This window comes from Rana temporaria, chromosome 5, assembly GCF_905171775.1.
Source record: "Rana temporaria chromosome 5, aRanTem1.1, whole genome shotgun sequence".
In the NCBI taxonomy this organism is placed as follows: domain Eukaryota; kingdom Metazoa; phylum Chordata; class Amphibia; order Anura; family Ranidae; genus Rana; species Rana temporaria.
This window is the reverse complement of record NC_053493.1, coordinates 113,765,362-113,779,400: the sequence shown is the minus strand read 5'-3', so window position 1 is coordinate 113,779,400 and position 14,039 is coordinate 113,765,362. Positions and strand designations below refer to the sequence as shown.

The following is a 14,039-nucleotide window of genomic DNA, read 5'->3' as shown; positions in this document are numbered from 1 at the left end:
GATAAAGTGTGTGTGTGTGTGTGTCATGAGGGAACAAAGTGCTTCCATACAGGGGTATTGCGGCATGGGTTTCTAAAAGCAAAGCCATAGTCAGCTTAAAGGGGTTGTAAAAGTTTTTTCACCTTAATGCATTAAGGTGAAAAAGCATCCGACAATACCGCCCCCCCCCCCCCGTTTTACTTACCTGACCCCTCGAAAGTCCCACACTCGCCCCCAACATCTTCTTCACTGCTCAGCCTGGCCGTTGATTGGTTACAGTGGATGGATTGAAAGCAGCGCAGCCATTGGCTCGCTCTGCTGTCAATCACAGCCAATGGCACGGTGGGGGCGGGGCCGAGTGATACAGTCGGTGGCCATAGCCGCGCACTGTATCGCGGGAGCACGATGCAAGCTCGCTGGCATGAAGGTGTTGAGTCCTTTTGGGAGGAGCCGAGACAGCCGCGGAGGGACCCCAGAAGACCTGGTTCGGGGCCACTGTGCAAAACGAGTTGCACAGTGGAGGTAAGTATGACATGTTTGTTATTTAAAAAAAATAAAAAAAAATTCTTTAGTGATCCTTTTTGAAGCAGTAGTAAATGTCACTGCGGAGTGACGTCATTGCGGCTTCAGCCACTCACCACACCAGAGCCCGTAAGCAAGATCGGGGGAAGATGTCGAACCTCTCAGCGTGCCACTGGAAGGGCTTTGTTCTAAGGTAAGCATTTCATAATGTGCTAGTATGCGATACATTCTAGCACACTATGCCATTTTCTTGTCTTGCAGGTTTTTTCTTAATTCTGCAGCGGTTTACTACCGCTTTAAATATTAAAAAATAAATATAGACCCCTCAGAATCCACTTCAGATCAACATTGTACAGCAATATTTTAGCATGTTTTTTTTTTTTTTTTTTTAGGCTTGGTTCACACTGGTGCGATGCCGGAATCACGCGATTCCTGTGCAGGTTTTCACATCGCATCAGACTTTCAGGCTGTTCACACGGACCTCTGCGAACCGCTACGAGTGTCCATATAAAATTAATGAGGCCACCAAATCGGTTTGCAGAATGCAGCGTGAACTGTGGAATCGGATTGCATGGGTCTGAACACTCCATGTGATCCGATTCCAGGGCGGCTCAAAAAAAGGGGCTCTGAATCATTTTGGTGCAAATGCGATTTTCAGTCATACAAATTTAATGGCTGAATTTGCATCGCACAGACAACTCGTGTGATGTGCACAGAAATGCGGTGCGAATCATATGAGATGCCTGGCATCGCATACGTTTATCGCATAAATGTATAATATTAATGATGATGATAATAATTTAATAATGATAATACTACAAATATTAAGTGTAAACACAGCCCTAGAGTAGATCTTTTATCTTTTATTTTTTCATTCCCTGCCCTACCTTGAAATATGAAAAGTATAAGTAAAATATCTGCAATTCTAATCAAGCATAGGCCCCCTTATGACCCACCTGTTAAAAACTGTATACTGCTATGAACTTTGGAGGCATTTTGTATAATGGTAAAAAATGTGTAATATAATATTCAGGTAGAGTGTGGGTATAAAACATGTAAAGCGGTGTCATTCTTTCCACTTACTGAACATTGGTTTGTGTTACAGGAAATTTACATTTTGTTAGAGGAAGTTAAAAATGCAACCCAAGAACGGAACAAAACACATGTTGGTGCTTTCACTTAAGTGATTGTAAAGTCTTGTTTTTGTCCTATAAATATAACACTATTATAGTTACCTGCTCTTTTGAAGTGGATTTGCACAGAGCAACTCAGTTCCTCCTCTTCTTGGGTCCCTCTTTAGTGCTCCTGGCCTCTCCCTCCTGTTCAGTGCCCCCTACAGCAAGCGGCTTGCTATGGGGGCATCGAGCCGAGTCACAGCTCCCTGTGTCCATTCAGACTTGGAGCCCCACCCCATCTCCTGATTGGCTACTGTTAAAGTCAGCTAGCCAATGGCTCCGGTGCTGTGTCTCAGCCAATCAGGAGGGAGAATCTGGAACAGCTGAGACACTCATGGACATTGCTGGATAGAAAGGGACCTCAGGTAAGTGTGTGTGGGGTGGGCTGCTGCACACTGTCTTAAGGCTTATCTTCATGTGTTAAGATAAAAAACCATCTGACTTTACAACCTCCTTTTTTTTTTTTTTTTTTTTTTTTAAAGCAATATTGAACCCAAAAACAAAGATGTATTCTGTTGCACCTTACCAGTTCTTAGAAGTACTGTAACCACCAAACATTCTATATATATATATATATATATATATATATATATATATAATCATATTTATTGCGGTATAACGCGCTCCCGCGTATGCCACGCACCCCTAAAGTTGCCCTCAAACCTGTGGAAGAATTTTTTTTTACAGTTTTGGTGTCTTGCGTGGCGGTTTTGTCGGGTCCGGCGTCCTTCTGCGGCTTCGGCTGTCCTCTTCGTCGGGTCCGGCGTCCTCCCGGTCGTTTCCCGCGCCGAGTTTGAATACTGCGCCGACATATACAGAGCGCAGTACACTCGTGTATTGTCGGCAATGCTCGGCAACTTTCGCGCTGATGTCCTGTACGTCCAGGACGTGAGTGCGGAAGGAGCCGAGACTGCCCGATTATACCCGAGTGTACTGCGCTCGGTATATGTCGGTGCAGTATTCAAAACTTGGCGCGGGTATCGGCGTATACCGCGCACCCACGATTTTGCCCTGATTTTCAGGGCAAAAAAGTGCGCGGTATACGCCGATAAATACTGTGTGTGTGTGTGTGTGTGTGTGTGTGTATATTTTACCTAGTCAGCCAGTCTGTTACTTACAGGCTTACCCCACTTTTAAGTACACAATGGGATTTATTTACTATAGCTTGAGAGTGTAAAATCGGGCTCACTTCTGCATAGAAACCAATGAGCTTCCAGGTCATGGTATCAAACCTTGGATGTTTTTTCCGACGGAATTCCACTCAAGCTTGGCTTGCATACACACCGGTCACACAAGTTCTCTGAACTGTCAAGAACGCGGTGACGTACAACACTACGATGAGCCGAGAAAATTAAGTGCAATGCTTCCGAGCATGCGTCAGAATTTTGTGCGTTGAATTGCTACAGACGAACGGAATTCCCGTCTGAAAATTTGAGAACCTGCTCTCAATCTTTTGTTGGCGGAAATCCCGACAGCAAAAGTCCGATGGAGCATACACATGGTCGGAATTTCGGACCAAAAACTCACATTGGACACATTTCCGACCCGTGTGTACGCGGCACAAGTTTTTGTTGGATTGCACGAAAAAAACTGACTGCTCTGTTTGGAGACCCTGTACTAACTAGGCAAGGTTAGTCCTGCGAGCTGCGCTGTTGTGTTCTGAGAGGGGGTCAGTGCACAACCCCCCAGAACACTATGATTAGCGCTCCCGGCCATTGGCTGAGATAGCTGATTGGGAGTCGGTCGGCCCAACATACACACAGGGTGTGTGTATGTTTGGGGGGCCCCCCCCTCCCTGTTTTGGTGTGCAGAAGGGAAGCTGCTTGCACAGGATCTGAGCAGAATGTGGAAGACTGTGTATCTCTGTAGTAGCATTGACTACTACAGTCGTTTTTTCAGTATCCCCAGCAGTCCTTCAGATATGATTCCATAAATTTGCAACTATCATTTTATGCTTTTTTTTTTTTTTCTCTACCGTATTCCATTTATAAGCGACACATTTTTATGAAGGTTATTATACCCTTGGGCATGGATTTATAGGGAATGGCCTCAGTACCCCTGTCAAAGCCCTCCCACCCCACCCAGCCGAAATCTATATGCAGCACCATAGAAAAGTATATGTGTCCTTTGCAGCTCTTGGGTCATACTATGCACCTGCTGCCTTCATACGGCTTGTATCTTCCAACATGTCACTATTGACTTCTGAAACGTTTAGGTAGCGACAGCTGATTACTGTGCGTGTGAGCATGCAATACCATTTTAGGGACAGTGAAGCATTAAAGGTTGTACAACGATTACCTTTAAAGCTGAACACTAGATAGCGGTGTATTTTAGTACACCTTGCCGTTTACGTGAGTATTGCATAGGTCTGCGAAGAACACTATATAGTGAGGATGCTGCCAATCACTAGTGCAAACATTACCACTGAAAGCAAACCTCCTGGCTAGCTGGAGACGGTCATTTTTCTTATGTATTGCTCACTATAATGATGGGCAGTCTCACTGACCAAAGATTGGGACTAGGTGCATCTTTGAACAGGATGGGCCAGATTCAGGTACATTGGCGTATCTTTGTGCCGGCGTAGCGCATCTCATATGCGCTACGCCAACGTAACATTGAGAGGCAAGCTGAGTATTCACAAAGCACTCGCTCCCATATTTGCGCCAGTGTAACGTAAATGGGCTGGCGTAAGCCCGCCTAATTTAAAGTAGACGGGTAGTGGGCGTGATGTATTGAAATTAACCGTGACCCCATGTAAATGAATGGCCGATCGAACGGCGCATGCACCTACGCCCAGCCCCATTCACGTACGACTTGCGTAAACAACGTAAAATACAACGCTGTTCCCGCGCCCATACCTTAACATGACATACCCCTGCTTTATGAGGGGTAAACTTACGCCGGGCGTACACGGCGTAGCTTACTGCGACGGGCACAAGTACGTTCGTGAATCGGCGTGTCTAGGTCATTAACATATTAGACGCGTAAATCAATGGAAGCGCCCCTAGCGGCCAGCGTAAATATGCACCCAAGTTACGACAGCGTAGGAGACTTACGTCGGTCGGATGGAGCCAGAATTCAGGCGTATCTGGTTTCAAGAATACGGCGCATCCTAGAACTTACGCGGCGTATCAACAGATACGTCAGCGTAAGTTCTCTCTGAATCTGGCCCATAAAGTGTATTAAAAAACTATTTTAACTCATTCAATGAATGCAAGCTGAGATAACATGCCTGCATTGATGAAGTCACACAATTTCACAGTAACCATGAGAAGGAATATTCCTTTATCCCATTGTTTTGCTAATCTATGTACACTACAAACTGTATGATTGAATCGCTTCTGATATCGCTGTTTTACTAACCTGACGGCTTATTATTCTAAATGGGGAAACCCTAAATTTGTTTGCAAATATTAAAGATTCTAACTACCAATGAAAAATAAGTCCTTGCATGTAAAGAGCACCTGTCATTTCAAATCCATCGTGGCAGCGCCTGTTGGCGGGCATCCACTCACATGCTGCCGCCACATCCCTCGCCTTGTGTCACTGCCGCATCACCAGCCATCCCATTAAAGTGAATGGAACTGTCGAGGAGCGACTGCAGGACAGATGACAGTTGCTCTTTAAATTATAATTTAAATCGACTTGATTTAAATCAAATCCACCCAGCCCCTAACTAAAATTTAGTAGAACCAATTGCCTTCAGAAGTCACCTAATTGGTAAATGGCGTTCACCTGTGTAATTTATTCGTAGTATAAAATACAGCTGTTTAGTGAAGCCCTCATAGGTTTGTTGGAGAACCTTGGTGAACAGATGAAGACCAAGGAACACACCAGATAGGTCAGGGATAAAGCTGTGGAGAAGTTTAAAGCAGTATTAGGAGATATAAAATCCCAAGCTTTGAACATCTCACTGTTCAATCCATCATCCGAAAATGGAAAGCATATGGCACAACTAGAAACCTACCAAGAAATGGCCGTCCACCTAAACTGACAGGCTGGGCAAGGAGAGCATTAATCAGAGAAGCAGCCAGGAGGCCCATGGTAACTCTGGAGGAGCTGCAGAGATCCACAGCTCAGGTGGGTGAATCTGTCCACAGGACAACTATTAGTCATGCACTCCACAAATCTGCCTTTTTTTCTTTTTTTGTGGCAACATAGCCAAAAAGAAGCCCTGTTTGCAGTTTATGAGAAGCCATGTGGGGGACACAGCAAACATGTGGAAGAATAAAATACATTTTATGTGTGTTTTTTTGTTTTTTTTTTGTAACATGACAAAATGTTGAAAATTTCAAGGGGGTATGCATACTTTTTCAAGGCACTGTAACTTGCATGCATTTTTATTTATTTTTTATTTCCTCCTTGGAGCTTTCTTTTTTAAATTGTCCCTAAATCGTGCTGCTAAACTCCCATTCTCTCTGTGCCCCCTTTTGCTGCCAAAAGGCACAATGGGAATATAGCAGCATGGAAAGGGGACATTTGAAAAGAAGCTCCAAAGAGAAATTGCAGAAAAAAATAAATCGATTCGTGTGTTTATCTAAATTATAAAAATAGATTTTTTTTTTTTATATTATTTATTAATACTTTATTTTTTTTATATATAGTAAGGGGGTTTGCTCGGTAGCGGGGGTGTGTGACCCCCTGGATGGGTTCACTACACACTGAACGATACAGAGAAACAGCCGAAGACGGTTGAAAACAAAGATTTTGGTTTATTCTTCCATCTTGCTGGAAACAAGTGCAAGCATCCAAACAGCATAAACAAAATCAAACATAAAATAAACCCTGGCCACTTGGGGCATCTACCTTCACCACACAGGAACCTATCTATGGAGTCTGGCACAGCCTACTGCTGAGCAGACACTGCTGGTCATACAGCAGAAAAACAAATTGTCTTTTTGATTTTTATCACATAGAAAAATCAACAGCACCTCACCTCTTCAGAAGTATCTCTGTTCACTGCTCTCCTTGACTCAAAAAGCCTCAGGATGCAGCAATCAGTAGTAATCCTCTGGATTACTTATAGAGGCCTTAATTGCCTCATGCTGAAGTTTTCCAACGCCCTTAAATCTTTCTAATTGGTATATTGTCTAAACAAGGCAGAAATGTATCTCGCGTCTGTGACAACACCCACAGATTTACCTAAGTTCCTGTGTATATATATATATATATATATATATATATATATATATATATATATATATATATATATATTCCTTAAATCTGGTTTAGAAAACTTTTTTTTTTTTTGTGCATACCCCCTTTCATGAACAAAACGGCAAACTAATTTCCATGGGCAACACCTACATTTTTCTTTCCATATGCTCTTTAACACTACTGAGTATTTACAGTGTATAAACCCAGATGATGACTCCCTCAAGCAGCTGTGAAATGATGAAAAGAGATCAGACAGCTGTAATTATAGCATAACATAAGATTAGTTGTAGAATGGGATTGAACATATTTACAGTAACCGAGATAACTGAGAGCTGTCGCCTAAAGCAACAATTCAGGCACCGGTGCTCACCATCTGACCGGGGACAACAGTCTTGCATATCTGTTCCCCATAATACCATTCTATAGTTTTTCCAGATGGACGGCGACTATGAATTTTAGAAAAAAAATAAACATTTTTTCCATGGCAATCATACAGATTTTATTCTTCTACCGTGTTTCCTCGAAAAAAAGCCCTAGTCTTCTATAAATTGTTTCAACAAAAGACCCAGTAGGGCTTATTTTCAGGGTAGGGCTTTTCATGTCCTGTCTTCTCTCCCCATTTCCCTCCCTGCCTGTTAAAAATCCCCAGTGGAACGGAGTTAAAAGTGCCTGTAAACTCATAAAATACACTGCATTACAGCCCTATACAATGTCAAGTGTGCAGATACCTTCCTTGGCGTTTCCGTGACCCGCCTGATCGGTCTTCCACGCTCCGAGCACTGTAGAGGGAGGGGGGCCCGAGATCCCCTGCTGGCAGAAGAGGAGAGCAGCGGGGATCAGCTGAGCGGCGCCACAATGAAGGTATTTACCACAGAAACATACACAGTCTAAACCACACAACCCTTCCCAGCTAGGGCTTATTTTCGAGGTAGGGCTTATATTGCAGCCCTCCCTGAAAATCACAGTAGGGCTTATTTCTGGGGTAGGTCTCATTTTTTGGGAAACACGGTATAGGCAGATTGGAAAAATTCTAGAAGTAGTAGTAGTAACTTCCATTTCCTCACGTTTTTTAAGTGTATCTATAGCCGAAACTTTATTTGTTAGAAACCCATGTTGGGCTTTACTGCTATTTTCAATGCTGGGGACAATGGTTACCAGAAAAGAAATGAGTGAAAATCTGCAACTGGGAAATGGGCAACAATGAAAAGCTGACTTCCAGCTTTCCCCTATTTAACGTAAAAACATTTTTCACTTCAGTCTGCCATTGCCAATCTTCCTCCTGTCGGACAAGTAAGTAGGGTGAAATCCGGAGTCCCAGACAGCAGGAAGACCAGGTTCTTGTCTTTCTCCACTCTTTTTGAAACTAAGGGCCAGATCCACATACAAATGGACAGGCGCAGCGTATCAGAGATGCACTACGCCGCCGTATCTTACCTGGCTTTAAGTCGAATCCAGGAAGATTTTGCGCCGTAAGTTACGGAGGCGTACTGTATTTCTGGAGGCGGAAATCATATCGGCGATTAGGGGTCGTGATTCATTTAAATGAAGCACGTCCCCGCGCCGATTAAACTGCGCATTCGCTCCGTTTCATAATTTCCCGCCGTGCTTTGCGCGAAATGACGTCGCAACAACGTCATTTTTTGAACTTAGACGTGAGTTACGTCCATCCCTATTCACGGACATCTTGCGCAAAAAAAAAATATCAAATTTCGACGCGGGAACGACGGCCATTTTAACATGGCAAGTCTGTCTATACGCCGGATAATACTAGCTTTAACTATACGCCGGAAAAAGCCGACTAGCGACGACGTAAGAATGCGACGGCCGCGCGTACCTTCGTGGATCGACGGAAAAAGCTAATTCGCATACCCGACGCGGAAAACGACGCAAACTCCACCCAGCGGGCGCCGAAGTATTGCACCTACGATCCGAAGGCGTACGAAGTCGTACGCCTGTCGGATCTAACCCAGAACCTGTCGTATCTTGGTTTGAGGATTCAAACTAAAGATACGACGCGGGTAATTTGGAAGTAAGCCGGCGTATCAGTAGATACACCGGCGTACTAGCTATGTGGATCTGGCCCAAAGAGTCTTGGCTGTAGATGTAAGTAACTGTGCCAAGACATGGCTATAATGATGTGTTTTAAAACCCAAAACATTAATTAAAGGAGTTGACCCTCATGATGTTTCACCTTAATGTATCCTATGACACTGTTTGGGCTCCTTTTCAGTACCAACTGAGCATTGTTTAAATGGCACGGCCTACCTGAGTATTGTTGCTGACCATGTCCATCCCCTTATGACTACAGGGTACCCATCTTCTGATGGCTCCTTCCAGCAGGATAATGCACCATGTCACAAAGCTCAAGTCATCTCAAACTGGTTTCTTGAACATGACAATGAGTTCACTGTACTCCAATGACCTCCAGTCACCAGACCTCAATCCAACAGAGCGCCTTTGGGATGTGTGGGGAAAGGGAGATTTGCATCAAGGATGCGCAGCCGACAAATCTGCAGCAACTGCGTGATGCTATCATGTCAGTATGGACCCACATCTCTGAGGAATGTTTCCAACACCTTTGTTGAATCTGTGCCATGAAGGATTAAAGGGGAATAAATCCCTGATGGGTCTTACTTTCTCTTTATTCCCCCAGCAAAGTAACAGCACAATGGGCTAGTATGTCCTCAGCTTGCTCGGCCGTTCTCTGCTTAATTCAATGATGACGGCACTCCGTAAGCGGGAGCAGTTACGTGTTTCAGGGCTCTGTCCCTTTTGTTAAACTATAGGGAACCCGCCACTTGCCTGCCGATCTTTACCATTTGATGAGTCCTCCATGGATGACATGCGGATTCTTCCTCTACTATATGTGAGTGATCTATAGTGTGTGTGTGTGTGTGTGTGTGTGTGTGTGTGTGTGTGTGTGTGTGTATGACTTGCGAGCAAACCCTGAGTCATATATGCAAGTATCACACTCCCACTATAAATGTGCAAATAAACTCCAAACAAATAATGCTGCACTAGTGATAATAAATGTATCCACTCAGAGCCGGTTCACACAGGGGCGACTCGTCGGGTGACTCGGCCACATATGTAAATGGTTATCCTTGGAAAACATGGAACGACTTATTATGCAACTTTGATGTCCAAAGTCGCATGACAAGTGTGAATGGAGCCTGATGCGTACACACGATCATTTTTCAGCATGTCTAAAAAAACAAAGTTTTCCAAACTTTATCATTAAAACGACGTTGCCTACACACAATCGTTTTTAAAAAATGATCTAGCACAACGCGGTGACGTACGACGGCACTTTAAAGGGGAAGTTCCATTCGCTTTTGGGCTGCTTTTAGCCAATTCCATGTTGGTAAAAGACTATTCGCGCTTTTTTTGTCTGTTACAGCGTGATGAATGTGCTTTTACTCCATTATGAACGGTAGTTTTACCAGAACGAGCGCTCCCGTCTTATAACTTGCTTCTGAGCATGCGCAGGTTTTTTCAATGTTTTAGCCCACACATGATCGTGTTTTTCGGGTTGTAAAAAAAAAAAAAAAACGACATTGTTTAAAACGACGTTAAAAAATGCAGCATGTTCGAATATTTTTTTTTTTTTTGTCGTTTTTCAGAACCTGAAAAATGATGTGAAGCCCACACACGATCATTTTAAATTGCGTTTTTGAAAAACTACGTTTTTCATGCTGAAAAATGATCGTGTATACGCGGCATTATTGTCAAAGTTTAATTGAGCAAGCTGAATTTAGAAGCAGATTGATTACTATGCAGAGCTGCACCAGATTCTGAGGGCACCAGTTTTGGTAAATCTCCCCCCTCTGTGCCCTGCATTGATCTATGCTGCTCAATGAACATTGCGTTAACAAACCCTAATGCCTCGTACACACTGCCGGACTTTGGGGGGGGGGGGGGGGTAAGTCCGACAGGCTTTTCGCGGAACGTCCGGCCGTGTGTAGCCTCCATCGGACTTTTTTTTTGTCAGAAGTCCGACAGACCTTAGAGAACCTGTTCTCTTTTTGTCAGACGGGGCCATAGCGGACGTTTGCACTGTCAAAAGTCCGACCGTGTGTACGAGGCATAAGTCTAACTTTTTGTTCCTTTTTTTAACAATGGGTCATGTTTACACACTTTAACAAATGACTCAGACTATAGATTCCCTTTAAAGTATAGGAAAGGTTTTTTTTTTTTTGTAACATTACATTTTCAGTTCTGGGAGTTTCATTTTTGCCATTTAAAAGATTATCTTGTCTTTCCTGGCTCCTATTTTGGAATTCTCAATGGCTGAAAGCTGGCCATATCCCTTGAATCTTCAGTAGCGTGTGTGATGCAGAATGTGTGCCTGCCCTCTGCTTTCATTGGATGAAGATTCCAAGTGTAACAGCACCATCATAAAGCAGTCACGTACTCTGCTTCACAGTCCTACCCGGGCTGGATTGCATTACACAGCTTCAAGCCAAGGACATGCTCCACACTTAGGAAACCAGCATGGATCGAAGCCGCCCTCGTAAGGATATGATCTCCGTAAGGCTTGGTGCTTTTTTTTTTTTCCCTTTCTAAAAGCTAAGAAATTGTGATTGCAGGGCATGCTTGCCCAAAGATGGCATCCTCTGCTTCTGATTGCAGTCACTCCTATGTTGCTTTGTAGAGTATTATCATACATGGTACTTTTTCCTTTTAAAAATATTGCTTATTTTCTTTTACTTGGAAAAATTTTGTGTGGGTTTTTATTTATTTTTTTATAATTTTTTTATTTTTTTTTGGTTTGACAGACAAAGGGTATTTGTGACGTATTTTTATGTGCTGTAAGACTAGTTAAACAAGTTTGCTATCCAGCTCTGCCTTGAGGCTTAAATCCCGCAGCTAGAAGTGTTCTTTACGATAACTGTCATTATATTCAGCGGCTCTGATTGGCTGCCTTTGCTAAAAAGAACAGTTGTAATGAATTGATTCCCATTCAAAAACAACAGACCGATTTTGCCGGTAGCGTCTCGGGATGTTCTTCAGCATTCTTTTCAAACTGACACAGGCAAATAAAAAGTGCAAGAAAATGCCCCTGATCCGCTTTAGGTTTAAGCTAAGCTGATTCTGTGCTTCAAGGTAATCAGTTTACAGCTAAACGTCTGTTTGTTTTTACCAAGTGCGAGATGCTGGCGACTTCCCCATTTGATGTTTTCTTCATGCAAATGTTTAATTTGATACCACGATAGCATGTTTTTATTGGTGCCGGCTTTTTCTTTTTCTTTTTTTAACTGTCGCATGAATTACGATTTTGCTGATGGAATATTTTGCAGGTGGTTGTCTGGCAGTAGTGCTGTGCTTGTGTCTGGGGGAAGTCTGGTACGTGCGTCAGAAAGATAAATAAATGGAAGTTCAAGGAACTCCTTGGTGTTCACATATGCCCCATTCTAAAATATTCCCTGCCTGTTTTGTACGAGTGACTGTGACGTTTGTATTTTGCTGCTTGATCTAACTTTTTATTTTATTTACAACAAAGCAGGCCATAGAGTCAAAAACCGAACAAGAATTCTTGCCAATCGCCGGGTCGTGTTTTTTGTTTTGCTTCATTCGTCTGCCAGCTACGACACGCGAGTTTTGTACCTCACAAGTGCCTGATCTGGATATTTTTATTATTATTATTATTATTATTATTATTATTATTATTATTATTATTTTGTATAAAAAAAAAATTAAAAACCTTTTGCTTTTCGACAACTCTCTATGGCCGGCCTTAGGGCTTGTTCACACGGGCAGCCAGGGGGCAATAAAAATGGGCAATGAAAGAGGAATAAAGGCGTATTTATTTTTTTCCTACAAATGCGCCCTAGACATCAATGCAGTATTTTCTGCAAATATCACCTTAACCGTGGTAGGTTAAAGAGATATTTCTTGCACCTACAGGTGAGCCTTAATCCGCAAACCCAAAAGGAGGACCGGGTGAAGATGGAAGCGATGACAGCGTGCCGCTGGAGGGCTTTGTTTTCAGGCAAGTCTGTAATAATGCGCTAGTAAGCAATGCATACTAGCACATTATGACTTAAAGTGGTTGTAAAGGCGGAAGGTTGTTTTATCTGAATGCATTCTATCCATTTAAGATAAAAAGCCTTCTGTGTGTAGCAGCCATTCCAAGAACCCCCTAACACTTACCTGAGGTACCTCCATGTCCAGTGATGGCCACGAGTGTCTCAGCTGTCCGATTCTCCCTCTTGATTGGCTGAGACACAGCAGTGGTGACATTGGCTGCTGCTTCTGTCAATCCAAGTCAGTTATCCAAACAGGGGAGAAGGGACAGGACCGTGTTGGGACTCCTTGTCTGAATGGACACATAGAGCTATGACTTGGCTCTGGGGTCCCCATAGCCAGCATCTTGCTGTGGGGGCGCTGAACAGGAGGGAGGGGGCCAGGAGCACAGAAAAGGGACCTGAGAAGAGGAGGATCTGGACTGCTCTGTGCAAATTCGCTGCACAGAGCAGGTACCGTAAGAAAAACATGTTTGTTATTTTTATAGGAAAACATTAGACTTTACAATCAGGTACAATCAGTAACTGCTCAGGGCCCAATTGTTTTTATAATTTTTTGGTGAGGTTTACTACCGCTTTACGCTAGCCATACTTTCATTTAACACTGAGCTTAAAGTACTATATTTTTTTTTTCAATGATCTGACATCATCATTAGGCGCCGAGATTTGAGCATGCTGAGCTGCCGCCCTTTACTTTGCTCAGTGTGGGATGAGGTCACTCCTCTGCACATGTAAAGGAGTTCAGTCTTCTGGTACACAGGATCTGTGCCAGAATGTAATCTGAGCTGTGCTGGCACAAACAGGTGGGTTTATTTTACTGCAGAAAAGACCTGGCATGTTTTTTCTGCAAAAAAAGCCTGCTTTTTAAAAATGAGTCATTGGTTCTGCCTTAAAGGGATTGTAAAGGGGTGTGTGTGTGTGTGTGTGTGTTAATAACACAGGGCTCGCAATTGCGACAATATATTGTGACCTTACGCCCGCCTGTAATTGAGGCCTCAATTACCCGCCGTCGCGGGCCCTCCGCGATCGCGCGGTGGGGGCGCACGGAGACAAGGAACGATGCAGCCATGAAAAAGTAACCATAGAATCTTAAAGCGGTTGTAAACCGCATAAACTTTTTTTTTTTTTTTTTCAAACCTGCAAGGCAAAAGGCATAAACGGCTAGTATGCACCGCATACT

The 14,039-nt window shown here is 43.4% G+C and overlaps 1 protein-coding gene across 6 annotated transcripts in view; it reads left to right on the top strand.

Moving 5' to 3' along the window:
• Positions 1 to 14,039, top strand: part of SLC4A7 (solute carrier family 4 member 7) — a 179,589-nt gene that overhangs the window by 32,528 nt on the left and 133,022 nt on the right. The window contains exon 1 of one of the 6 annotated variants that reach the window (XM_040353024.1): positions 11,070 to 11,363. The exons of the other annotated variants lie outside the window; for them this stretch is intronic. Coding sequence (XP_040208958.1) covers positions 11,328 to 11,363 — 36 coding nt within the window. The 5' untranslated portion in view covers positions 11,070 to 11,327. Of the gene's footprint in view, positions 1 to 11,069; positions 11,364 to 14,039 lie in introns of those variants that run through there. 6 annotated transcript variants of the gene reach the window in all.